This window comes from Myxocyprinus asiaticus, chromosome 4 (assembly GCF_019703515.2).
Source record: "Myxocyprinus asiaticus isolate MX2 ecotype Aquarium Trade chromosome 4, UBuf_Myxa_2, whole genome shotgun sequence".
NCBI lineage: Eukaryota > Metazoa > Chordata > Actinopteri > Cypriniformes > Catostomidae > Myxocyprinus > Myxocyprinus asiaticus.
The window spans coordinates 55,019,508-55,047,347 of record NC_059347.1 but is presented as its reverse complement, the minus strand read 5'-3'; the positions used below and the strand labels follow the sequence as shown (position 1 = coordinate 55,047,347).

The following is a 27,840-nucleotide window of genomic DNA, read 5'->3' as shown; positions in this document are numbered from 1 at the left end:
ATCATAAAATATATTTTATGGAAGTGCAAAAAAATAAAATAAATAAATAAATGTCAAGGGTAAATGTATTATATTATATAAAATAATTTAATATTATAAATGTATTTAATAAATTAATAATACATATATTTAATATAAAATGTATATATATATATATATATATATATATATATATATATATATATATATATATAAACATATACATACATATAAATACATACATACATACATACATACACATACATACATATATTATACAAACATAGTACATCAAACACAACATAGACAAGCATGACTGAAGAGAGGACTTTTGAATCGCTCTTGAACTCTTATTTTGAAATCACAGTTAGCTACTTCCTTGTTAAATCCCGCCTTCAAAAAAGGCGCGTTTCTGATTGGTCAAGGAAGTGTCACCATAGAATTCCCACGGGCGGAAATATTTGTGCAGTTAGAAAAACGCGCCAAGGAGGATTGCGTGACTGATTGAACATAATACCAGAGAATGGCATCAACAAGTAAAACACAACTTCAGACAAGAAATTTACCATGGTAATGGTTGCATTTCCTCCGTGTTTTGTCAGCTGATACTTAGCGCATGAAAAGACAAACGTTTATGATGCCTGAAGCATGCACACTAGTCTTATGCTACTCTGGACAGTATTGCATACTTGTGATTTTGTTTACATTTGCACTACTGCTTGGATGTATATTTCATACAATAATTAGTTATTAAGTTATATATAAAGGGGTTTGTTACCCAACATTTATGATAAATCAAGGGTGGATCTGCAGTGGTACGTAATGCAGCAAATATGATTTTCTTTTTTATTATTATTATTATTAATTCAGTGCAAACTTAATACAAAATTTCTTGCAAGAAAATGTGAACAAACTGTTACTGAAAAAATAAGTCTGTTCGTGTTAATGAACTACCACAAGTGTCAGATTTAGTATGGCTTTTACCTTCATTATTTGTACTAATGTTAGTGGTGAATATATCATTATTAATGGACAATTTCATTACCAAGACAAGTGATTCTAAATGTTTGAAACAAGTCATTGTTTATTTGTTTTTTTACCTGCTACCTCCATACCTGCATGTGAAAGCTACCATGATGACTTGGAAAATGTTTTATGGTTTTTAAAATGGCAAATGTACAACAGTAGAAGGGAAAAGGCTGTACTGGGGAAACAAATGGGGGAAAATGGTTTCCATTTCTAATAGTGTCTCATGATTTCAGGGTTGAGAAGTACAGGCCACAGACATTAGATGATCTCATCTCTCATCAAGACATCCTGAGCACAAGTAAGCACTGAGATGGTTTATTTGAATAAAAACAGAAGTCAAACAGCGGCTGTGTGTGTGTGTGTGTATATATATATATATATATACACACATACACACACAATGATCAGCCACAACATTAAAATCACCTGCCTAATATTGTGTAGGTCCCCCTCATGCCGCCAAAACAATGCCAACTGCTTCTCAGAATAGCTTTCTGAGATTCTATTCTTCTCACAATTACAGAGCGGTTATCTGAGTTACCATAGACTTTGTCAGTTTGAACCAGTCTGACCATTCTCTATTGACCTCTCTCATCAACAAGGCGTTTGTGTCCACAGAACTGCCCCTCACTGGATGTTTTTGTCACCATTCGGAGTAAATTCTAGAGACGGTTGTGTGTGAAAAGCAGTTACAGAAATACTCAAACCAGCCCGTCTGGCACCAACAATCACCCATGCGATTATGTAATCAGCTAATCGTGTGGCAGCAGTGCAGTGCATAAAATCATACAGATACAGGTCAGGAGCTTCAGTTAATGTTCACATCAACCATCAGAATGGGGGAAAAAATTTGATCTCAGTGATTTGGACCGTGGCATGATTGTTGGTGCCAGATGGGCTGGTATTGAGTATTAGTTTTGTAGACAAAAATATAATTGTGCCACCATATTAATTTATTTCATTATAAATCTAAAACTTAATAAAAATAAAAGTTTTTGAAATTGATGACTTGGACCAAATAATAAAGAAAAGCAGCCAATAAGTGCCCAACATAGATGGGAACTCCTTCAATACTGTTTAAAAATCATCCCAGGGTGATACCTCAAGAAGTTGGTTGAGAAAATGTCAAGAGTACATGTCTGCAAATTCTAGGCAAAGGGTGACTACTTTGAAGATGCTAAAATATAACACAGTTTTGATTTATTTTGGATTTTGTTTAGTCACAACATAATTCCCATAGTCCCATTTATGTTATTCCATAGTTTTGATGACTTTACTATTATTCTAAAATGTGAAAAAAAATTTATAATAAAGAATGAGGAAGTGTTTCAAATCTTTTGACCGGTTGTGTGTGTATGTGTGTATGTATATATAATTAATTAATTATAATTATAAATTATATATATATTACACACAGACTGTGGATCAATAGTTTTTCAGTTTTCATATATATATATATATATATATATATATATATATATATATATATATATATAATTATTATTAGTAGTATTTTATTTTTTTTCTATGTAAATAGTGGCTGTTTGCATGGTCATGGAGTATTTATATGAAGGAATTAAACATGATGAGTGATGTATGATTGAAGTTTGTATTACAATGATTATTTTATGATAATATCATCTCACTTTACAGTCCAAAAGTTCATTAATGAAGACAGGTTGCCTCATCTGCTCTTCTATGGACCTCCAGGGACAGGGAAGACCTCTACTATACTAGCAAGTGCTAAACAGCTCTACAAAGATAAAGAGTTCAACTCCATGGTCCTGGAGGTACTGGAGATGATGCCTGATATTGACAGACAAACTCACTGACTGACTTGCTTAGTGTATTGATTCCCCTGGGAGTGCACAAATATTAGCTATGATAAAAATATACAGTATATTCAGATGTTCCAGATGCACCAGTTCTTTATGCAAAAATGCATTTTCATACATTTAAAATTGGTTACAGTTTTTAGAAACAGATTGTAAATTACAGTATAACATGTAATACAAAATGGTTATACAAAATATTAGAATTTACACTTGATGAGATTATTCTGAGGAGATTGAGGTTGTCTATGCTAAATTTACTTGTTGTTTGAACATTTTGCTAATGGGAACTATATACATTGTAATTCATCAGTTGAACGCTTCAGATGACCGTGGTATAGATGTGGTGAGGGGACCCATCCTCAGCTTTGCCAGTACACGAACCATCTTCAAGTAAGAACAGCACCCACCCTTACTGCCCATTCATGAACCTTTGAACAACATGTGACTTGTGTATGATTTGGTCTTAAATGCATAAAACCATCTGGTTTAGGTATTGAAGAATTTCATTTTGAAGGTACACTTTTTTTGTTTATGTCATCTTGGACTTACAGTGACACCTAGTGGCATGGATGCAGCATTGTTCAAAATCATTCGTTTTCAGTTACAGATGCCATTGTAGAAATTCACTTTTCACAGTTATTCATGATTAAATAAATCCCTGAGTGAAAGTGTCCACTAACAAGTCGGTTACTGAGATTAAGCGAGTAGTGTTTGGCTGGTCATGTGTTTCTAAAATGGCAGCCTCCATGAGGGGACCCTCTCCATGTAGAATAAAACAGCTTTTATAAGGTTACTGAAATGTCTGGACTTCTCATCTCATGTGAGTGGTCATGACTTTACACATACAGTATGTTTCAAAATGACTATTCCTTGCTTTAGGAGTACAAAGTTTTTAATGAGGAAAAAAATGACTACATTTTGCGTGATATCTGGGTTGTATGCTTTTATTGCAATAAAAACTACTGGTTTTGAAGTGCTATTTCTCATTCTTTGCTATTGCTCCTTAAGGAAGGGCTTTAAGTTGGTAATCCTGGATGAGGCGGACGCTATGACCCAGGATGCTCAAAATGCTTTAAGGAGAGGTATTGTACCATCTGCCCCTCCATCAGTTAACCTGCTGGGCCCCCAGATGGCCCCATGGCAAAAGAATGGGGTTCTGCCATTTTTCTGTCCATAAGAACACATGAATGAGAGCTGTGTGATTATGATTGGTAAAAAATATTAAGACAGCTCAAGGCAGATTTTGACAAGACAAGGTTTTAATAGAACGGCTGCTTTGGATATAGGGTCAGATCTGCTCACCCTGATGTTGTTCCAGTATGATTTTCTTAATTGGAACACAGAATGAGATGTCAGGCAGAATGTTAGCTTCAGTCACCATCCACTTTCTTTGTATGGAAAATTACAATGAAAGTAAATGGTGACTGAGACTAACGTACTGTCTTACATTTCATTTTCTGTTCTATGGAAGAAAGTAAGTCAGGTTTGGAACAACATGAAGGTGGGTAAACAATACAGAATTCAACTTTTTGGGTGATTCTGTCCCTTTAAAGATTTGAGGCCCTATTTTAATTCATAAGCGCAAAGTCATTGGGCATGGCCATGAAGATTTATGGCCAAGGGCTGGGTCAAGTGCAATTTAATTCAGAGGTTATTCTCCGATTATTGCAGTTAATACTATTATACAGTCCATTCTCTCATGCACGAGCGATATAAACAAAGACAGCACATTCATCAGAAGTTGGTAGTGTAAATGGACTGTATGGAATAAATGAGAAGAGTAAAATAGAAATACTCTTATATAACAACCTCCCCAAATACAACTTCTTTCACCGGCCTCTTTTGCAGCAACTTAAAAATCACTCTACGATAACAGGTGGAAAAATACTAATACAAAAAGATCATAAATACAATTGTAAATATAAACAATGGTAAGGGATACTGTACAGTCAGTCGGTTGTTATCGTACAATAAACCCCGACAGTGATCAGGGTATATCACCCTGAAGGTGTTTATTTTGCGATAGCAATCGGGTGACTGTACATTATCTTGCTTATTACATGGCTACTAACCACATAAATAAATATGTGGACATAAAATATTGATTTGTGTTGAAATTGTGTAATTTGAGACAAAAGAAACCGCTGAACAGCTGGAATCAACCTCCGGTTTCTGTCGGAGTTCTGTTGGTGTTTATTCTGTGTTTCCTCATTATTCAGCCTGTTAGACTACTTGCCAAATAAATAAATAAATGCACATGAAACATTTATTTGAGTTGAAATTATTTTATTAGCTTGCTTGTAGAGATCGCACAGTGATCCAAGAAGCAGGAGAGATGGCTCGTAGAACCCGGATGATCGGTCTGATATGTCTAAATCCCCGGATCGGCGGTTGTTACAGAGCAATACCTGACCGCTGGATGGTGCCATTGACCAATCAGAATCAAGTATTCCAGAGAGCTGTGGAATAATAATAATTGAAAAATAAAACGTGACATCTAGAAAGTTTAATGCAAATCTCATACATTTTTGTTACATAAAACGGCTACAACTCTGATCTTCAGGACATAATTTGATGTTCCACAATATTTTCAGAATTTGGACTTTATTACCACTTGCTGGAAGAATCTCCAAACTGCAAATGCAGGAAATGAGTTTAAACTTTGTGTTGAAAACAGACCTGCTTTTGAAACGTCTTAGCACAACGATCTATTCTGAGGGAAATAGCAAATTGCGCTTTGCGACACTTCATTAATACGCACACAGAGAGTGCAACCACTCCCGCCTACGGTCACTTGTGCTTTGCGCTGGCACGAAAATTGCACTTTGAATTAGCACTCTCACGAAAATTGGAAAAGACGTAGCGCATGGTCATTGCTTAGTGCGGTCACGAAAATAGAGCCCTTCTATTAGATATTTACAGTTGTGGCCAAAAATATTGCCACCCTTGGTAAATATGTTTTTATTTTTATCCTTTTGATCTTTCATTCAAAATATTCACAATTATCTATCCTCTATTGGATATCAAACAATTGCAAACAAGTTTTATCAAAAAACAATTATTTTTGTCAAATATATGTGTGACACAATTATTGGCACCCTTTTATTCAGTACTTTGTGCAAACTCCTTTTGCCAAGATAACAGCTTCTCCTATAATGCCTAATGAGATTGGAGAACACATGGCAAGGGATCTGAGACCATTCCTCCATACAGAATCTCTCCAGATCCTTCAAATTCAGAGGTCCATGCTGGTGGACTCTCCTCTTCAGTTCACCCCACAGGTTTTCTATGGGGTTCAGGTCAGGGGACTGGAATGGCCATGGCAGAACCTTGATTTTGTGGTCAGTGAACTATTTTTGTTGATTTTGATGTGTGTTTTGGATCATTGTCCTGCTGGAAGATCCAACCAGGGCCCATTTTAAGCTTTCTTGCAGAGGCAGTCAGGTTTAGATAGAGTCCATGATGCCATGTATCCAAACAATATGTCCAGGACCTAAAAACAGCCCTACCACATTAAAGATCCACCACCATATTTAACCGTGGGCATGGGGGTACTTTTCCACATGGCTACCTCTCTGTGTGCAGCAAACCCATCTCTGGTGTTTGCTGCCAAAAACTATATTTTTGTTTCATCTGACCATAGAACCTGGTCCCATTTGAAGTTCCAGTAGTGTCTGGCAAACTGAAGACGCTTGAATTTGTTGTTGGATGAGAGCAGAGGCTTCTTTCTTAAACAACTTGTTGTGATGTAGGTGATGTCTGATTGTAGTTTTGGAGACTTTCTGACCCCAAGACCCAACTAATTTCTGCAATTCTCCAGCTGTGATCCTTAGAGAATTTTTGGCCTCTCGAACCATCCTCCTCACTGTGCGTGGAGACAATATAGACACGCATCCTCTTCCAGGCCAATTCTTAAAATCTCCAGTTAATTGGAACTTCTTAATTATTGCCCTGATGGTGGAAATGGGTATTTTCAATGCTTTGGCTATTTTCTTATAGCCACTTCCCATTTTGTGAAGCTCAACGACCTTTTGCCGCACATCAGAACGTTTTTCTTTAGTCTTACCCATTGTGATTGATGACTAAGGGAATTTGGCTTGTATGTTACCTCATATTTATACCCCTGTGAAACAGGAGGTCATGGCTGAACAAGTTTATGTTCTTTGTCACCCAGGTGTACTAAAAATGTAAAATATGAATGGGAATATACAGTACATCAGATATATTTTACAATAATTTCTAGGGGTGCCAGTAATTGTGGCAAACGTGTTTTGGAGAAAAAGGTTTATTTAATTATGAGATCCCCCCTTCAATTAGTTTACTTCAATTAAAGGTTAGATTTTGATGAATATTTTAAAGACAAAAATAAATATTTTTCACAGCCTTCTTTGCTCATATCTACCAAGGGTGCCAATATTTTTGGCCACAACTGTATGAGAGGTATGATAATTTTTTGTTCAGTTGCAACAATAATATGATGTCTAAATGCAGTTTTTTTCCAGTGGTATTACACATTTGTATTTTTTTTTATTTTAGTTTTTTATATGAACATATATTTTTGTAGTCCCTTTGGAGATTTATTTAATCAAACTTCATTGAGTTAATAGTCTCTCTCTCTTTGTGTGTGTGTCTGTCAGTTATTGAGAAGTTCACAGAAAACACCCGATTCTGTCTGATCTGTAACTACCTCTCTAAGATTATTCCTGCGCTGCAGTCCCGATGCACACGGTTTCGTTTTGGGCCTCTCTCTCAGAGCCAAATGATTCCCAGACTAGAGCACGTCATACAGCAGGAGAGGTGAGGACTCTCATCACTGCATATCTAGGACAAGTGGTTGCAAATGAGATTTGTTTCAGGTCAGGACAGGCCAGTATTTATGAATGAAATAAGGTTAAACTGACAACATTCTGTTGGAGTTAGCAGTTCACTACTAGACCTACAGTACAAATACAAAATGTGAAGGAGGCACATACATTTTTACTAATAAGGCTTGCTAAAGCAAGTATACTTATTCCTCATACTTAACCCTAATGTTGTGTTCCGGTCATTTTGACCCGGACTCCTTTTGTTTTTAATACTTAATCCAATTAGAATAAAATTCCTTGACTTTGTTCACATATGGTATCTGAAAACAACAAATTTGACCATTTTCTTTGCATTTTATTGTTTCGTTTTTCACTTTGTTACACTTGTGTTCCCGGTCAAAAATGACCGGCCATTGGAAATGAATGGATTAGACTACAAAATACAGAAATATTAAGTGTTCAGGAGCATCCTAATCCTTTAGATAAGCACATATGTGAATGTGTGTTAGCACACACAAAGTCCTCAGATATGTGCACACACACACAAAACACATACAAACAGGGTTCGTACAAGGTGCTTGAAGTGCTTGAAGTACTTGAATTTAGCTTTTTCAAATTTAAGTCCTGGAAAACCCTTGAAAATAGCTATTTTTACCAAGAGGTTCTAAAAAAGTTATTGAATTATAGAAAATCGTAAAATACGTTGCTTAAATCATTTAATAAATGAAATGTATTTATTTCTTTTCGGAAAAACATGATTACAGACCACTACACCACTGCCGAAGCAGGCAGCGCATAGACGGCGCTGTCACGTGGCATTTGTTACTTTTGGCAGCACTGTTCAGAATGGGCCAATCACAATCAATTGTTACTGGAAAAAATATTTTATAGATACTGCTATGGTGGATTTAACAAGTATGAATCCTTGCAACTATCAGTTGTTATTAAAAATTACTCTCCAGAGTGAAATAATTAGATGAGATGTAAAACGTTCTGAGATTTGAATGCAGATCAATGGAGGATTCAGTTTTGTGAACTGTCTAGTGCCCCCTTGTGTAAAGACAGCTTTGTGTCTCGCAAAATAAATTTAGGTTGTTTCTGACAACATCTGGGTCAATATCAAAATATGTTGACAAACATGTCCCTTGACTTTTTTTAGTTATGAAAAAGCTTTCAGATAGCGAAAATAAATAAATAAAAGGTATCATTCTATAACCTAACCTTTAATTATTTTAAATGGCTTTATGCCATTTTTTTAGAAAATATATTTGAAATTGTCAATTGCCTGAAAAAATCCTTGTCCCCTTCTTCTGGTACACCACTTCTATGACATGTAAAGGTATTTATTTTGTACTTCTTTTTAATAAAAGCATTAGTGCAAGGCCGAACAAGTGTGCAAAAAAGCAAAACAAAATTATTATTAATAATTTAAGTAATTTAAAAAGAGTTTTTGTCCCTTGATTTTATGTCATTGGTGTTATCAATGTTAAAAAAAAAATTTTTATGTTTTAAAATATTTTAAAATACAAACATTTTTAGGTCAAAGTTTGGAGGCTGTTTAAATATGCATATCATGATTTTTCCCAGCATGTTAAAAAGTTATTAATTCACATTTTAAATAATCACAAAAATATTTGGTGTTGTAACCCATTTAACCGTCATTAGTGTTAACTTGCTTCATTCGTGAAATAAAATTAAATAATAAAAGAAAGAACAACAGCCAAGTTGTCCTTTATGAATAAAAATTAATGTCAACATGTTACAAAATGTTTACCCTCAGTGTTTATAGGCAAAAACTGAACCGAACGTAAAATGTCAATATTTTGTAAGTCAACATTGTTTGAGAAGACCCATTTGCAGTTTGGGTCAGTTCCTCACATACATCTGTTGTGTGACTTTAGAAAACATGGAATATAGCACATGAGTCATATGGACTACTGTTTATGGACCCAGTTATTCACTTTTGTTGAAAAGTGAAGTGCGTTTTAAGGGAGCACACTACAATTGCAAATCAATTTCATCATAAATAAACCAAGAATTGTTACTGTGAGAATGTGTAGTTAAAGATACACACTGAGATATGTTATAATAAGTAGTGTTTTATAAAAAATAAATTAACTGAATGAATAAAATATTTTTATTTCAAATTAAAAAAAAAATATTTTTTTCTTTTTCACCCAATTTGGAATGCCTAATTCCCAGTGCGCTTTTAAGTCCTCGTGGTGGCATAGTAATTCGCCTCAATCCGGGTGGCGGAGGATGAATCCCAGTTGCTTCCACGTCTGAGACCATCAACCCGTGCATCTTATCATGTGGCTTGAGCGCGTTGCCACAGAGACATAGCGCATGTGGAGGCTTCACGCCACCCACCGCGGCATCTGCGCTCAACTCACCACGCGCCCCACTGAGAACGAACCACATTATAGCGACCACGAGGAGGTTACCCCATGTGACTCTACCCTCCCTAGCAACCGGGCCAATTTGGTTGCTTAGGAGACCTGACTGGAGTCACTCAGCACGCCCTGGGATTTGAACTAGCGAACTCCAGGGGTGGTAGCCAGCGTCTTTTACCACTGAGCTACCCAGGCCCCCCTAAAATTCATAAATAAAGAATTTGTTTTAATGACATCTTGAGTATAGTCCTTGAAAACAAATAAAAATGTGCTTGAAAAGTGTCCTTGAATTTAACTTTAAAGCATCTGTATGAACCCTGTACAAATACACACACGCACACACACACACACACACACATCCTGTGTTGAGCACCCTCTTGTGCATTGTCTTTCCACGTACACTTTTTCAGGAATATTTCAAGATCTAATTATCATATTATGTTGCGTTTGGGCTTGTTTGAATCTGGATAGTCTGCTGTAAGTTACAATATGTCGTTGTCTATGTTATATGTGTGAACAAAAAGTCACTTCTGTTTATTATATTTATTTGTGTCAGTGGTAATTTCATACACTAATACTCACTGCAGTTTGGCCTCTGAGTGAAACAGATTTGTACATTGCATTCTACTAATTGAGACCTTTCCAATGATATTTAACACATCTCATCTTTTTTATGGTTTTACCAACTCTGAATGTAATTGTTCTAGTTTGTCAGCAAATTAAAAATAATTATTTAAGAATTGGTAGGATCAGCTATATGCATTGTAAAGATCAGATTCTAGGCTTTAAAACGACAGCTGTTTTGTTCAGAACAAGCAAGTGGTAATTAATTAATTAATTTATTTATTTATTCCGTAGGGAGTGCCCCCCACTGGCCCAGTATAAGCTCAGTTCAGTTAATCCTTCTATCAATAAATATATAGATTTCTTAAATATGTAAAATAAAAAAATAAAAATAATAAAAAATCAATACAAATCCTGTCATAATAACTAAAAAAGAAGTTACTAAGATCTAATGCAATATCTAATAGATTTATAAACAATCTTAGTTGGTCGGTCATTTTTGACCGGGAACACAAAATGTGTTAGCACAAAACGAACATGGCACAAGGTTTAAATCATGCAGCTTGTTGATAAGAGGTGTGTTATTACTTTTCTAAGCAATCAGAATTACAATTTTTACCTGGTAGACCGGTAAAACGGTAAAAGCATTCCATATCGTGAGACCAGAATAACATAGAGATTTCGGGTTGGACTATTTTGACTTAGGCCAATGAGCAACCACCCTGAACATCCTAGCAGTATATTATTAATCTGCCTAGCAAACTGCATAGCAACATGCTAAAAAAACACTGACATCTTGGCTACATGGTTCTGATTAAAATGTACAAATCTAGTTCTTTATCATGTTTCTTTTGTAAATGTAATTAGAGGTAAGACATCTAGCATTTCTGACATATTTCGTGCATGCTGATGGTAGCACAACTTTGAAATTAGGAGTATTAAGGCTGTGAAGGTTTTTAATCATTTGATTTTTTTTGGGTCATATCTGGAGTGAGTCATTGGATGGAACCACTCGAAAGAGCCTGGACACAAAAGACAGAAGTGACCCAGCCCTGCAGCCCGTTTGATTAAAAAACTCACAAGCACTTCACACACAAACACTTGTTTTATATCAGATCTGCCCTCTGGCTCAGAACAGCACACACAACTTTGAGCAAATGAAACCAAACATTGTATTTTTTCGAGAATGGATTCATAAATATTTCAAAATCTGTTTTGTTCACTGCCTTTATCTGTTAGCATTGACATCACTCCAGATGGCATGAAGGCCATTGTGTCCCTCTCAATGGGAGACATGAGACGATCACTGAACATTTTACAGGTGTGTATTGTGTGTTTTGTAAACACACTGATTGGTGTTAAAGTGATGTTTTTATGGTTTGCTTATAATTGCATGTATTTAGCTGCTGGCAAAAGTATTAATGCTCATACCGGTAATGAATATTATATGTTTCCATGTGTAGAGCACCCATATGGCCTATGGGAAGGTGACAGAGGAGACCGTCTACACCTGTACTGGACATCCTCTCAGATCAGACATCGCCAACATATTGGACTGGGCTCTCAATAAAGACTTCACCACTGCATATAACCGTATCCTCTCTGCACTTGTCAACATTTACTGTAGTGGTTAGTTAGTTTTCCACAAGAGTATTCATTATTACTGTTAATAAATAATAATAATAGTGGCTTGATGATATTAAGGTCAGGAGACTGTGATGGCCACTCTAGAACCTTCACCTTTTTCTGCTGTAATCACTGGAGGGTCAACTTGGCCTTGTGCTTAGGGTCATTGTCGTGCTGGAAAGTCTAAGAACGTCCCATGCGCAGCATTCGTGCAGAAGAATGCAAATTGTCTGCAAGTATTTTCTGATAACATGCTGCATTCATCTTGCCATCAATTTTCACGAGATTCCCCGTGCCTTTAGAGCTCACACACCCCCAAAACATCAGTGAGCCACCACCATGCTTCACAATGGGGATGGTATTCTTTTCACTATAGGCCTTGTTGACACCTCTCAAAACATAGTGCTTATGGTTGTGACCATAAAGCTCTATTTTGGTCTCGTCACTCCAAAGGCGTGTCAAGGTGTTGTCGGGCATATTGTAACCGGGCTTTTTTGTGGCATTGGCGCAGTAAAGGCTTCTTTCTGGCAACTCGACCATGCAGCTCATTTTTGTTCAAGTATCGTCATATTGTGCTCCTTGAAACAACCACACCGTCTTTTTCCAGAGCAGCCTGTATTTCTCCTGAGGTTACCTGTGGGTTTTTCTTTGTATCCCAAACAATTCTTCTGGCAGTTGTGGCTGAAATCTTTCTTGGTCTACCTGACCTTGGCTTGGTATCAAGAGATCCCCGAATTTTCCACTTCTTAATAAGTGATTGAACAGTACTGACTGGCATTTCAAGGCTTTGGATATCTTTTTATATCCTTTTCCATCTTTATAAAGTTCCATTACCTTGTTACGCAGGTCTTTTGACGATTCTTTTCTGCTCCACATGGCTCAGTATCTAACCTGCTCAGTGCATCCACGTGAGAGCTAACAAACTCATTGACTATTCATACACAGACACTAATTGAAATTTTAAAAGCCACAGGTGTGGGAAATTAACCTTTAATTGGCATTTAAACCTGTGTGTGTCACCTTGTGTGTCAGTAACAAGGCCAAACATTCATGGGTATGTAAACCTTTGATCAGGGCCATTTGGGTGATTTCTGTTATCATTATGATTTAAAAAGGAGCCAAACAACTATGTGATGATAAATGGCTTCATATGACCACTATCCTTAAATAAAAGACAGTATTTTTGCATGATCAGTCATATTTTCAAAATCAATGCCAAAATTTCACAATTTCTGCCAGGATATGCAAGCTTTTGAGCACAACTATATTGTAATATACAATATTTCAAACATAAAATGACTTTTATATTATTAAATTATAGAGGCAAATATAGGCATTTAATATTTATATTTATAATTTTATTAGCTGTTATTGCATTAAGAATATTTAGCTCAGAACTGACCTTCTTTTTTTGGTTCAGTGTTGTGTGATATGAAAATGTTATTGATGTGTTTGTCCAAACTGTTGTGGAGTTGATAATATTAGTTCATGATGTTTGAAAAGCCCTTTACAGAGTTCAACAGAAATTCTGCAGCTCAAAACTCTGAAAGGTCTGGCACTTCATGACATTTTAACAGAAGTCCATCTTGTCATACACCGCGGTAAGACTCAAAAACTTGCACCATTGTAATGTAGCATTTGTTACCTTTAAAGGAGTAGTTCACCCAAAAATGAAAGTTCTCTCATCATTTACTCACCCTCATGCCATCTCAGATGTGTATGACTTTCTTTCTTCTGCAGAACACAAACAAAGGTTTTTAGAAGAATATCTCAGCTCTGTGGGTCCATACAATACAAATGAATGGTGACCAGAACTTTGAATCTCCAAAAATGACATAAAGGCATCTTAAAAGTGATCCATACAACTCCAGTGGTTAAATTAATATATTCAGAAGTGATATGATAAGTGTGGGTGAGACACAGATCAACAATAAATTAAAAATAAGTCCTTATTTACTATAAATCTCCACCTTTGGAGAGCCGCGACCAGTAGGTGGCTATATGCATGAAGAATGCAAATCGCCTAAAAACAAAAGAAGAAGAATGTGGAATAAATAACTTGATCTAAATAAAATAATGATCTATTTTCCACCCACACCTATCATATCCCTTCTGAAGACATGGATTTAACCACTGGAGTCGTATGAATAACTTTTATGCTGCCTTTTTGGGGTGGGCGAAATGACCAAAATCTTATATCACAATATGAATAATTTTATATCAACGATATAGAATTTTTTTTTTAGAAAATCAGTAAACGCAAGATTAATGTAAGTGAATTTGCTGAATTTCATTGACGTTTTCAATGCTTGAAAACTCTGTTCATGTCTCTTTAATTCTCTCAGTTTCACGTAAAACCCTTTCCGCCAATAGATACACACACACACCACGCACATAGATATTTACATACCGTGATATACACAATATAGCAAAATCTCTATCGAGTGACACTTTATATCGTTGGCACGATATATATCGTCATATCGCCTGGCCATACTTCCTTTATGTGCTTTTTGGAGCTTCAAAGTTCTGGCCAACATTCACTTTCATTGTATAGACATACAGAGCGGAGATATTCTGCAGAAGAAGGTAAGTCATATACATCTGGGATGGCATGTAAATGATGAGAGAATTTTCATTTTTGGGTGAACTATTCCTTTAATGATTGTGGTTAAAAATGATAGTAAGTGGTTCAATGCAACCCTTCATTCCTTCACTAGAATGACTTTTTTTCTTGTTTGAAACACAAAAGAAGATATTGGGCAGAATGTTTGCCTCAGTCACCACTTTTGTTGTATGGAAAAACGATGCAATGAAAGTGAATGGTGACTGAGGCTAAAATTCTGCCAGACATCTCCTTTGTGTTCCACAGAGCTTTGGAACAAAATTTCTGGGTGAACCATCCCAACTATACAGCTGTTTAAAGAAAGTCAACCTTACATGATGGTTCCATTCCAATAAAACTTTGGTTCTAAAATCTAGCTGAGGTCTAGACCACTCACCCAATGACTAGCTCAGTGTTTTTTTCTGGCCTCGTTTCCCTAGAGATGCTCTTGGGGTTGTCATGGAAACAGTTTGCCCTGGTTATTACATGATGCCTGTTGAAAATTGCAGTGTAGCATGCTTCACACACTTCAAAAACAATAAACGCCATTAATATTACATTGTCATATTTAATATACAGAAATGTGTAAAGTGAAATATTTATTTTTGTACATTATACAAAATTAAGTCTTGCACAGCATGTATGTTCTTTTGAAACTACAAAAAAGATACATTTATGTAGCATCACAAAGTGTAACATCTGTTTTTAACAATTGTTTTCTACTAAAGATAATAGTAAGATGTTTGTTCTTGAGTTTTGAATACTTAATTAAATGTATCAGTTCACACAAAGTGTCTGTCCAAGTTCCTCAAGGGGGTTAATTTTGCTAAAAATTTTCTGTTTGTTTTTCCAATTCCAGTGGACTTTCCACCCTCCATACGTATGGGCTTGCTTATAAAACTTGCAGATATTGAGTGAGTATCTTTTATTTATATTTATATATATACACACACACACACATACATACATAAATAAATCAATAAAGCAGTAGACAATTCGTAAAGCACACTGTAATGCTAATATACAGTTTCTGAAATTCAGTTCTTTTTATATCTGTAAGGTATCGTCTGTCCTCTGGAACAAATGAGAAGATCCAGCTGAGCTCAATGGTTGCTGCTTTTCAGGCAGTTAGAGACATAGTAGTCAGTGATGGGTAGACCAGTAGTTCCCAATTTTGAAGGTGTCACATGGATCAATGATGTCATGAGAGGAAGTTCTTTATTGATCAGTGTTGACAATGGTTTTGTAAAAAAAAAAAAAACTAAAACACATCTATGCTCCAAAACCTGTAGTTTTTGAATATGTTTATTTTTTATGCTTTAAGTAAAGTTTTGCTCAGTGCTTTGTAAAAAAGAAAAATGCTACAGTTTGAAAAAGTTTTGTAAAAATAAAGTCTTTAAATATACTTAAAATATTTATTCAGTGTCTGTTTTTATTCAAACACATAACTGACTGGAATTGAGGCAGCCTTGCAAAAAGTATGTTGCAATTTGAAGCAATGTATGAAGCCTGTCATCTTTGGGAGCCACAAACATTTCTCAGCTGCAGTGCTCTTTACAATTTAAGCTCTTTTGCTTTGGAATGTCCCTGTAAGTCAGGAATTCCAGAATTTTCTTCGGCAAGGGAAGAGCCTCCACCTGATATGTTGAAATGGAGTATCTCAGGGCGACCCGGCACAAATGCTTGAGGCTCGGAACAAGACAAGGGACCCTCCAGAATTTTACGTGTCCATCTCTGCACCTAAAATCACATGTGGTAATAATTGATATGAAGAAGATTTTAAAGATCTTGGCCAAGAGACCATGGACAATTGTAATAGCAGGCAACACAGTCAATTTCTTCAAAAACGAATAAGTTACAATGAGCACACTTAACATATGCTCAGTAAAGTTCTCTTTCTGTTTGAGGAAGGTTCTCTTTTCCAGTTGCATCTCTATGTGAGAAATGTTCAATAAAACTGATTTTGAGGTACAACAGTTACCTCAAGTCCAATATTTTTTTATCCATCTAAAAGGTTTGATGTCTTTTTCATGGATGTGAGGTTTAAGTATCTAATCGTAAATGTATCTGGTGTTCTTGACTTATTAGCTGATAAATATATTTTAGTCAAAAGTATTAAGGATTTAATTAATTTCACAATTATACAAGTAACAATTGGACTTTTGCTGTAAAAACACTTCCTGACTGCTAAAAGAATCCGTACCATATAGAAGCGAAAACTAGGGCTGTTCAATTCCAGAAATGTGAGTAATAGGAAAGTAAAATCTTACAATAAACAGCACATTACAAAGCATTCTTCACACTATTTATCATTGGTAGTATGAACAAAAGTTCATGTCTCGGCTGTAAATGGAACTGATTCTCCTGGTCGGTGTTAATTCCCAACACCTCGGAATCGAAGAATTGATTATTTTTGTAATCCACTCCAAGCCCTCTCGAAAGCCATTCCATATAAAGTAATAAAGCAATTACATTATTCCTTTGAGGTATGCTCTTATTTGAGATACAGTGAGTAATTGTTTTTTTTTTTTTCCAAGTGTTACAATTGTAACATTCTAACTTTCAATCTTGAGTCTTTCTCAAAGTAAATATATCAATGGGACAAAGATATAATGGTATATAAAAGGGATAGTTCACCCAAAATGAAAATTCTCTCATCATTCACTCACCCTCATGCCATCCCAGATGTGTATGACTTTCTTTCTTCTGCAGAACACAAATGAAGATTTTTAAGAGGATATTTTAGGTCTGTTCGTCCTCACAATACAAGTGAATGGTGACCAGAACTTTGAAGGTCCAAAAGGGAGTATAAAAGTAATCCATATGACTCCAGTGGTTAAATCCATATCTTCTGAAGCGATATGATAGGTGTGGGGGAGAAACATAAATATTTAAGTCCTTTTCTTTTACTAAAAATATACATTTTCACATTCAGCCACCGGATGGTTAAAGGTGGAGATAGAAGGTAAAAAGGACTTAAATATTGATCTGTTTCTCACCCATACCTACCATATTGCTTCAGAAGACATGGATTAACCCACTGGAGTCAGCTGGATTACTTTTATGCTTCCTTTATGTCACTTTTGGACCTTCAAAGTTCTGGTCACCATTCACTTGCATTGTGTGGACCTACAGAGCTGAGATATTCTTCTAAAAACCTTCATTTCTGTTCTGCAGAAGAAAGAAAGTCATCCACATCTGGGATGGTATGAGGGTGAGAAAATTATGAGAATTTTCATTTTTGGGTGAACTATCTCTTTAATGGAACTTATATATAAACCCAAATATGGCAGGTGGATTTGTAAGAGTTTGAGAGTTAAGAAAAAAGTCACTTCACTCCAGTATCCAAGCAGACAAATGATTACTCTATTACTTTGACACATTTCAACAACTCGTTCATGTTTTTTGAATTACCCTGTAGCAATGACGCCCCCATGTGGATGGAAAGCACAGCACACCCCACCAGTGCGGTTGTGATCTGTATCCGTGACTAGTTTATCTTGTTCCACATCCCAGATATGTAACGCCCTGTAACACAATACAGATACACCAGTAACAAAACAGAGACACACTGATCAGCTGTGAGGTCACAACTGGGTGATGTCCAGTTATGTAATTGTAAACACATGCCAGAGAATATATATATATATATATATATATATATATATATATATATATATATATATATATATATATATATATTATTGTTTTTTTTTTTTTTTTTTTTTGAAAGATTGTGATGATCTTGTTCTCACCTGTAGTCCTTGAAAGCCAGCAGCAGGCCAACAGAAGAAAAACACATAGACGTCAGCAGATTGTCACTTCTGTATGCACACACCTCACAGTCTCTGGAAGGAGAGAAGGAAAACGTACACCATAGATTACAGGTGTCAAGTGTGACAAATGCAATACTGAATTAGTTCGTCAATAAATTATTTAAAAGCCAACATATATTTCTTTAATTTAAACCATAGAAATCCCTTTATAATAACTTCAATCTAGTCTCATAAAAGGAACGTTATTTAAAATTTTTGCAAACTTACTTTTACATGCCACGTACTACGTTTCGTTGCAGTTTCCTAGTGAAATGAACACTAGAGGCGCTACAACAACTATGCAATTTATTCACTTTCACACAAATCATGACTACAACAGCTGGTTATGACTTTATAAAGACTTGTTTTTTGCACTATTACTCACACACTATGTTATGATATCGAAAAACACTTTTACCATAACGCATCATTTGAAAAACGATACATGTATTACAGACCCACGGACATTTACACACTTATTCCAACGTTGTTTAGCTTTCGCGGTAGCTCAACTCATAGAGTGCTGGACTTTCGACTCAGAAGACTTAGGTTCGAGACCAGTCAAACTCGACACATGAGACGACAGTGTCATAGAAGCCACAAAAGATAACGTGATTGCTTCAGAAAATGTGCTTTTCCATTCTCATTTTGTTTTTGGATACTATCGGTTAATAGGGCTGTCAATTGGGCCGAAAACTAAGTTCGAATTTTTAACTTAAATATTTTCAAAATTCGAATAATATTCTAATTTTAAAGTCAGCTGATTTTTTTAATTGATGTTGTTTCCTTTGTGTCCACAAGAGGACGCACTGAATACATAAACCATACAGCACTGATATATCACTGCAAATAACATTCCTGGCTCTTAAAAAAAAAAGCATTCCACTTTCAACTAATGTGCATAAAATAAATAAATAAAAAGTTTTAGCTGACCCATATTTTCAAATGTTAAAGTGCTATATGTAAGATTGACAACAAGTGTTTGAAATGGGTACTGCAGTCCAAATTCAAAATATTGGAGACTTGTCTGCCCCGCCCCAGACTCGAAGCTCATGCGGGTTGCCGGAATGAGGACACGCAACAGGAACGAGCGAAACTGAAAATGTCAAGCGACGAGCTTTACACTGTAAGTTGATCAGCTAATGTATATGTTTGCAATGTTTTTAATGTTTGCATATTATAAACCAGCTCGTGTGGATTTTTTCGTGTTCCAGTCCATTTGCTTTCTTCCATTGCTGCAGCAAGCAGTGTTGTTTGCCTGCAAACTTGTTCAAATCTGGCAACCTGGCGGTGTCGAAATACTACTGGTGAGTGGGCAGTGGGCGGGATCAGACAGGCAAAAACATAAACAGAAATTCCGTCCCGGAATGGAAACTTCAAATTAGAATATACTGGCTGTAGCATTGTTATCGGAGAAGCCAGTATTTCAAATTAGCATGTTTCCTAATGACATATTATGGTCATTTTATGATTTAGTACAGTAAAAATATTACATATAGCACCTTTAAGTCAAAAGAAAAATGGGGGGTTAAATGCTTCAATAGACAGTTCACATGGTGTTACACTTACTGATGCCACAGTTTACTACCCACGACTCAAACTTCATAATAACAGCAAAATACCACATTGTTTTTTTTTATTCATTACAGTGTATGTAGGGTAGCAATATTCACAGATAGCAGTGGTATTCGGCTGAACTTGGTGGTGAAGCGGCTCAAACTATGAGCACAGGCCAGGGGTTGTTCAAACAGACAGAATGGAACAGAATGCGAGAATCTCGAGACACATATTTCCAAGCTGAACTCCTTTCCTGACAAAGCGTTTAAAATACTCATTGCTTAATATTAGAAATGCTCTAAGAGAGCAAGATGCAATGGCCAAGTACCTCCACCAACTGTAAGGGGCTGTTCACACCGAACACTTTTGCAAACATCCATTTGTTTTTCCATGTAAACGAGCGCTAGACGAGCGTCTTTGTTTCCCTTTGTTTTTGTTTATTCAGCGTCTCGTGCAGAAGCGCTGTTTTTTAGATGATGTGTCTAATTAAAAAGAAATTTTAAAAGCATCTTAAGACACCTGCTTCTGTTAAACTGTATTTTCTGCACTGTGTCTAGCCTTTTTTAGTGCAAGAATGCGATTGATCTGAAGTCATCGTCAGTGCTTGGCACAAATCCAAAATTCGAATACACAGTTTTAGCATTCGAATGTGCATTTTTTGTTAAATTCGAAATTCTAGTTTTAATTTGACAGCCCTATTGGTTAGAACTGATTTTAGATCACTATTGGTTAGGTTAAGGTTAAAGTTTTAGGTTAGGGAGATGTTTTACTCATTAAAACTTGTCTGATTACAACACAACTTCACTTGCTTTTGGTGCCCCCCACTGGACATTTCACTGGGAAACTGCAGCTAAATGTGTAATAAGGCACATACATTTGTTTTGTAAAAATGTTGCCATAATCACGTTATGTTCATGAGTCCAGGCTGAATAACTTTTATTAACATAAGCATTATTAGATAATATATGCTTAACAGATTATTAAAATTGCAGCACTGCTCATATCCACCAATGAAAGCTGCAGCTCAAAAGAACCCTGAAGCACAGTTGCCTTCTGTGTGACGTCACGGTAATTTAATCTATATTCCAGGTTTTTTTAAACAAATTTATAAAAGAACAGGTTTACAATGAATGTACACAGAATTTTTTTCTGCTTGTGTTTCATGAATGAGACCCATTGATGTCAAACCTGAAGCAACATGCCGTATTTGAATACGCACGATAGCAAAAGAGATTTGAGAGCTGCAGTGGATTAGAAGACTTCCAGTGCACAGCATCGGTCTGTTTCTCACACAAGCTATTGTATGGCTTCAGCAGACTTGGAATATAGTGCAAAAGACATTTAGACTACTTTTATAGTGCTTTTTTTCCTTTTTGGAAAGTATACGTGTTTAGAACGGTATGAGGGTGAGTCAATGATGTCAGAATATTCATTTTGGCTGAACCAACCCTTTAAAGGAATACTCTTCTTATTTTTTTGTTTTTTTTTGTTTCAAACAACAAAAACTGTTTTCCAAGATATCTGCATGCCCAAATTCCCTTTCTTTTCTAATTCTCTTCTCAAAATAAAGTCAGTTGCTATAAAACAATGCTATGAGAGAAAATAAATCTTTGATGGTCAACATACTCTACTCTAGTCAGGACAACGGCTGTATAGGGGTCCCACAGATCCAGCCACCAGCCTGTAGCGGAATGGTACGAAGCAATTGCGAGCAGCGCTCCATCTTGGGAAAAGTCACATGATACCATAGCACGCTCGTGGTGGTATGTAAGGTGTCTCATAAAGGTATAGGACCGCAGGCTCCACAAATAGACTTTCTATTGGGAGGAAGAGATTCAAACAATTTAATTCACACTTTAATTTTTTTATGATTTTATTTGCATGGCTCTGCTGTTTTGCATTTTATGTTAGTCATAAAACCATTTGAAGTATTCCTAGAATTTGTTTATGGACTGGATAAGAAAAAGCTGGATCTGACTACTTTTTGGAGTCTCTTTTAATTCTAAACCTACCGATAAACCGCAATTGAAGGTAGATAAATAAATAATAATAAATAAATACCCAATGATATCAGATTCAGCTTAGAAACTTACAGAGTCCAGATTGCAGACTGAGGCAATCACACTGCTGTCAGGTGTTATGGAACATCTGAACAACCAGTTATCTGGACCCTTCAGCACATGTGGATTGGCTCCTGCACATATTAAGAATACAAATTATAATCAGTGGATAAAAATACAGTTCACTGGTGCAAAACATAAACATAATCTAGCAAGTGTGTTGAATATAAACAGGTAAAGGACATTCAGTAGGTACATTTTCACAATGCTTTTCAAGAATTTTTGAGTATTGTGCACAGCAGACATAAAACAAGGTGTGCACTGATCATCATGACAACAGTAAAGTTTAAAGGGAATAGTTCACCCAAACAAATTCTCTCAACATTTAGTCACCCTCATGCCATCACAGATGTGTATGACTTTCTTCTGCAGAACACAAATGAAGATTGTTTGATGAATATTTTAGCTCTGTAAGTCCAAATAATGCAAATGAATGGTGGCCGGAATTTAAAAACTCAAAAAATCAAATAAAGGCAGCTTAAAAGTAATCTATACGACTCCAGTGGTTTAATCCATGTCTTCAGAAGCGATATGATAGGTGTGGGCGAGAAACTGATCAATCTTTACATCCTTTTTTTTAATTTTATTTTTTTACAATAAATCTCCACCTTTTACCACCCCCTACCCCAGTAGGTAGCAATATGCATGAAGAATGCTAATCGCCAAAAAAAAAAAACTAAAGACCAAAAATATGGAAGTGAAAGTGGAGATTTATAGAAAAAAAAAAGGACTTTTTAGCTGTTTCTCACCCACACCTGTTAAATCACTCCTGAAGACATGGATTAAACCACTGGAGTTGTATTGATTACTTTTATGCTGCCTTTACATTTACATTTATGCATTTGGCAGACGCCAAATCCAAAGCGACTTACAGTGCCCTTTTTACAGGGACAATCCCCCTGGAGCAACCTGGAGTTAAGTGCCTTGCTCAAGGACACAATGGTGGTGGCTGTGGGGATTGAACCAACAACCTTTTTGCTTACCAGTTCAGTGCTTTAGTCCACTACGCCACCATCACTCCTTTAGGAGCTTTAAAGTTCTGGCCACCATTTAATTGCATTGTATGGACCTGTAGAGCTGAGATATTCTTCTAAAAATCTTTGTTTGTGTTCTGCAGAAGTAAGAAAGTCATATATATCTAGGAAGGCATGAGGATGAGAAAATAATGAGAGAATTTTCATTTTTGGGTGAACTAAGGTTGTTCTGATGCAGCGCGTAAAGACTGAAGTGCCATATACAATTCAATAAATTATTAATGCAATGTTTAACATAGCAATCTGTTACTATTAGTTTAGTCATAATAGCAATAAATTATTTGCCTCATGCATTGTATTTGTTTTATTCCCAAGTTCAAACAATGAAAAAACTATTTTGGCTCTGGCCTAAATGCATTATGTATGCAGGATGTGCTGCTTCCACATCTGATGCTCTGACCTTTCTTTGCCAAGTCCCATATCCTTAAAGTTTTGTCTCGGGAGGCCGACACAAGAGTGAGACTTCCATTTGGAGCGAAGACCAAATCTCTGACAAGAGCTTGATGTTCGGTCAGAGTAAACAGCAGATTTCCTGAAGAAAGTACAAGCATACTTAACAAACATATTATAACAGTGAAGCCAGGTTATGTTGAAACTTTGTTAATATTTGTTAATATTTAGACCAGTGACGGTTTATTCAATTGTAAAGTTTCTTAATGGTCTATCGGAGTTCAAAGTTCTTAAGACTCTTGAAATCTTACCAGTTGAAACGACCCACACTTGAATCGCACCGTTGTTCAGACCAGTGGCCAGAAGCAGCTCATGTTCATGTCTGTTCTTGTGAAAAGCATCCACTCGGTTGGACAAACAGGGTCCAAATGCCAAAGCCCACACTGTCTGTTTGCAGTTAAGCGTCTTCTCCTCACTGTTTTCCTCACTGTTTGCATGTCATATATAGCAGAACTGTATTCACTTAAGCTCAATTTGCAAGTAGGAGATGTTCTGGAACAACATTCTATATGCCCAGTTGTTTTAGGGTTAGGGTTACAATTTAAAGTTAGGGTAAGGGCTTTTGGAATGCTGTTCCAACATTCACCAAAGATATTGATACTGGAACATTAAACAGTTTACCATAGTTTCCACCAAAATACTGTACCATAGTTACTACAGTTATTGTAACTACTCTTACAAAAAATGCACTGCGTGACGGTCGGTGCTATGGTTGAGTGATGGTTTCAGATGGTAAAACCATTTAAAAAAAATATTATACTTTGCCTTATACTTTTTATAAGGGTATTATTAGCCACCACTGTACTTAAAATATATTCATTACATAGAATTGCATAAAGATTATAAGAGCTTATTAAACCCCTTATAAACAAGTGCTGTGGCAGTACCATGGTGCAATCATGTATCAGATGGTACTGAATCAATACCATGATACTGAATGACTGCCTTATTCTTTTGCTATGGTATTTACATTGTACTCCAAGGTATATCAAAGAATACCACGTTATTAACATGGTACATGATCAAATGCCATAGCAGCACCATGGTACTTTTTGTTAATGACAGTTTGAAGGAGATCCCATATTAATGTAATATTCCAGGTTAAGCTCAATGGACAACATTTGTGGCATAATGTTGATAACCATATAAATTAATTTCGACTCGTCCAACATTTCTTAAAATAAATAAATAATAATTAAAAAATAAATATATGGGCTGTCCCCATTCACTTCCATTGTAAGTGTCTCAATGTTTTTTTTTTTGTTTGTTTTTTTTGTTGTTTTTTTTAAAGGAGGGACAAGTCGAATTTTTTGTGGTAATCAACATTATGACAAACGCTGTCAATTTGAGTTTAACTTGTATCGAACCCGGAATATTCCTTTAATACATTCAATTGTTACAGTCGTGATTCGAGTTTGTATTGTAGCGGAAACTATGGTTACCATGGTAAGGGCATGTTTATACATGTAATGAGAACAGTCGCTAACAATTCTTGGTTCTCAGAACGTTGCGAGAACCGACGTTCTTTTTTGGTTAGGCGGGGTTTTTTGTTTTTTTACGGAACTATGTTCCCTTGTGGTAAGTAGAAAGTTTCCTAACCTCTGTAGTCAGGTACTCAGGGTCTGCAACCCTGTCCTATATAAATTACGTAATGAGACTCAACATCATACATCACATGTAAATATAGAAACCAGTTGGGTATATTCAGTATATAGAGACGCACTCTTTGGGTGTCAACGGCCAGGAGATGATTTTGACAATGCCGTAGCCCATGGACCAGGCAAAATATGATCCTCCAGGGGAGAAGCGGACGCTCCATGTCTCACAGCCGGCGGTACCGTACAGGCGAGGGCGATGAGCGGCTCTCAGCTCCGCGATCAAATCATCCGGTTCTGTTTACAATTAAAGACCACAGACCTGTCAGTAACAACGCTGCGCATATCCCGGAACTGACACGGTTACTACTAATATAAAGACGTATTTTACTTACATGGCTAACTTAAATTATTCTGTTTAATCTAAATGTTCTGAATCGCCTTACCTTTAATTTTAGAACCTGGAAATGAAGTGCACATATTTCCCGTCGAGTCACTGGAACACAATCATATCAGCTCGAGCGAACCTCTCATGCCTTCATTTGACTAGGGGCGTGGTCAGCTGGTTATGCCCCGCCTTCTAGTATGGACGTGAGTACATACTTAGGTGTGTCTGAGTTACTGTATATATGAGGTATTCAAGACTAAACTGGTTTTAAACGAAATTTGAACAGGGACATTCGAAAAATAAAATGGACAATCGTTTCTTTTTTCACCATTACAAAAATATCAATTGTATCATTAATTTGATTTTGTTTTAGGAAAATATTATATTCATCAGAGTGATTTAAAACGCAATTTTTCTCATTTCCAAACAGCCATTATTATTTAGGCTCCTGTTCTTTGAGTCTATAAACATTTTTATATATATATATATATAAAAAAAAAAAAAATCGTAATTGTTTAATGATTTTGATATATGTTTGTGATGCCCTTTAATTTCTTTGTTTTAGTTTGTATTTGTACTGTTTGTGTTTAAATGATATGTGAAAGTCTGAATTGTCTTGTAATGTAATGAATGTTTAGAATGTTCAATAATGAAAATAAAAAATAAAAACTGCACATTTACAGTGTTTTGAGGTATGTAATACACTTGTTGGCAGGGCTGGGTTGTAACTAAATGCATGTCATTTTTGGATTACATATTTAAAATACAAAATATAAGTAACTGTATTCCACTGCAGTTACAATTTAAATCATTGGTAATTAGAATACAGTTACATTCAAAAAGTATTTTGATTATTGTAGAGATTACTTTGCATTTTATTGTCATTTGTTTAATTTAATATTTAGTCCTTTCAGATGGAAAACAATTATACATATAAATTATGCGATCCAAAGTGCATTTGAACAGCGGTGAAACACTTTCTTATGATGTGTCACATTCATATGAGCAGACAGAGAAGTAAGTTTGAAGTAAGTTTGGAACAGAAGAAATAGAAATAAACCTTGTGTAAATTGTCAGCTTTACACTAAGCTAAAATGCTATTTCTAGCCATTTTACATGCACATGTTACCAGGCATGATCATATTTTTTTTATCAAGACAATTCATGTTGGATCATAATTTATTTTTTTATAGTAAGAGCTTTGATATTAGGGCAAAAATTGTATGCTTGATCATATTTTTTGTATTGTTTTCCTGTGAAAATATCTAAAAATCCTTAAAACAAGATCAATTTGATTTATTTTGTTTTAGAAACAACACTGCATAACATATTTAGCTTTTTCAGAGAATGTATTTTCATCATGTGTATTTTGTCTTACTGTACTGGCAGAGTTTTTATAGTCAAAACAAGTGAAAAAATCTACCAGTGCTGAAGAAGTAATCCAAAGTATTTAAAATATGTTACTGACCTTGAGTAATCTAACGGAATACGTTACAAATTACATTTTACAGCATGTATTCTGTAATCTGTAGTGGAATACATTCAAAAGTAACCCTCCCAACCTTGCTTGTTGGTCTCCCTAAAGGCACCGCCCTATTTCAGTCATTTTCATTTAATGTAAATGCAATTGTTTATTGTTAGGTTATGTTAGTTCATAATCCATTAACTAATGTCAACATATACAAAATGTTTATTATATGTTGAAATTAACATATATGTGTTCTTTTATTCATTTAATCTGTTTAAAATTAAAAATTTCTTTCTTTTCAGTATTATTTTATTGCATTGTTCTTAAATGATTAAAAATTGAGTTTTCTGTGTCTTTTATTTTTCTTTATCTTTATTATGTAAAGCACTTTGAATTACTGTTGTGTACAAAATGTGCTATATACACTTGCCTTGTTTTACCTGCCATTAACCAAGATTAATAAGTGCTGAAAAAGTATTATTGTTAGTTCTTGTTAATTCATGTTCACAAATACAACCTTATTGTAATGTATTGCCTATTATTTTCTATATGAAAACCTTGGATACTGTAAGGTTTA

General features: G+C 35.5%; 2 protein-coding genes across 2 annotated transcripts; one reads left to right on the top strand and one right to left on the bottom strand.

The window, feature by feature from the left end:
• Positions 1 to 415: 415 nt before the first annotated feature.
• Positions 416 to 16,103, top strand: LOC127437916 (replication factor C subunit 5-like). Its single transcript, XM_051693083.1, has 11 exons — positions 416 to 549; positions 1,242 to 1,306; positions 2,662 to 2,798; positions 3,154 to 3,233; positions 3,852 to 3,925; positions 7,481 to 7,640; positions 11,845 to 11,926; positions 12,069 to 12,198; positions 13,755 to 13,832; positions 15,696 to 15,750; positions 15,897 to 16,103. Exons 1-11 carry the CDS (start codon positions 503 to 505, stop codon positions 15,991 to 15,993), a joined length of 1,005 nt encoding a protein of 334 aa, XP_051549043.1. The 5' UTR covers positions 416 to 502; the 3' UTR covers positions 15,994 to 16,103.
• Positions 15,747 to 25,990, bottom strand: wsb2 (WD repeat and SOCS box containing 2). The gene is made up of 9 exons (XM_051693041.1): positions 25,854 to 25,990; positions 25,536 to 25,704; positions 24,064 to 24,239; positions 23,763 to 23,894; positions 22,302 to 22,402; positions 21,835 to 22,025; positions 18,592 to 18,684; positions 18,251 to 18,364; positions 15,747 to 16,576 (listed from the first exon to the last, which is right to left on the bottom strand). Exons 1-9 carry the CDS (start codon positions 25,885 to 25,887, stop codon positions 16,375 to 16,377), a joined length of 1,212 nt encoding a protein of 403 aa, XP_051549001.1. The 5' UTR covers positions 25,888 to 25,990; the 3' UTR covers positions 15,747 to 16,374.
• Between the last annotated feature and the right edge of the window lie 1,850 nt (positions 25,991 to 27,840).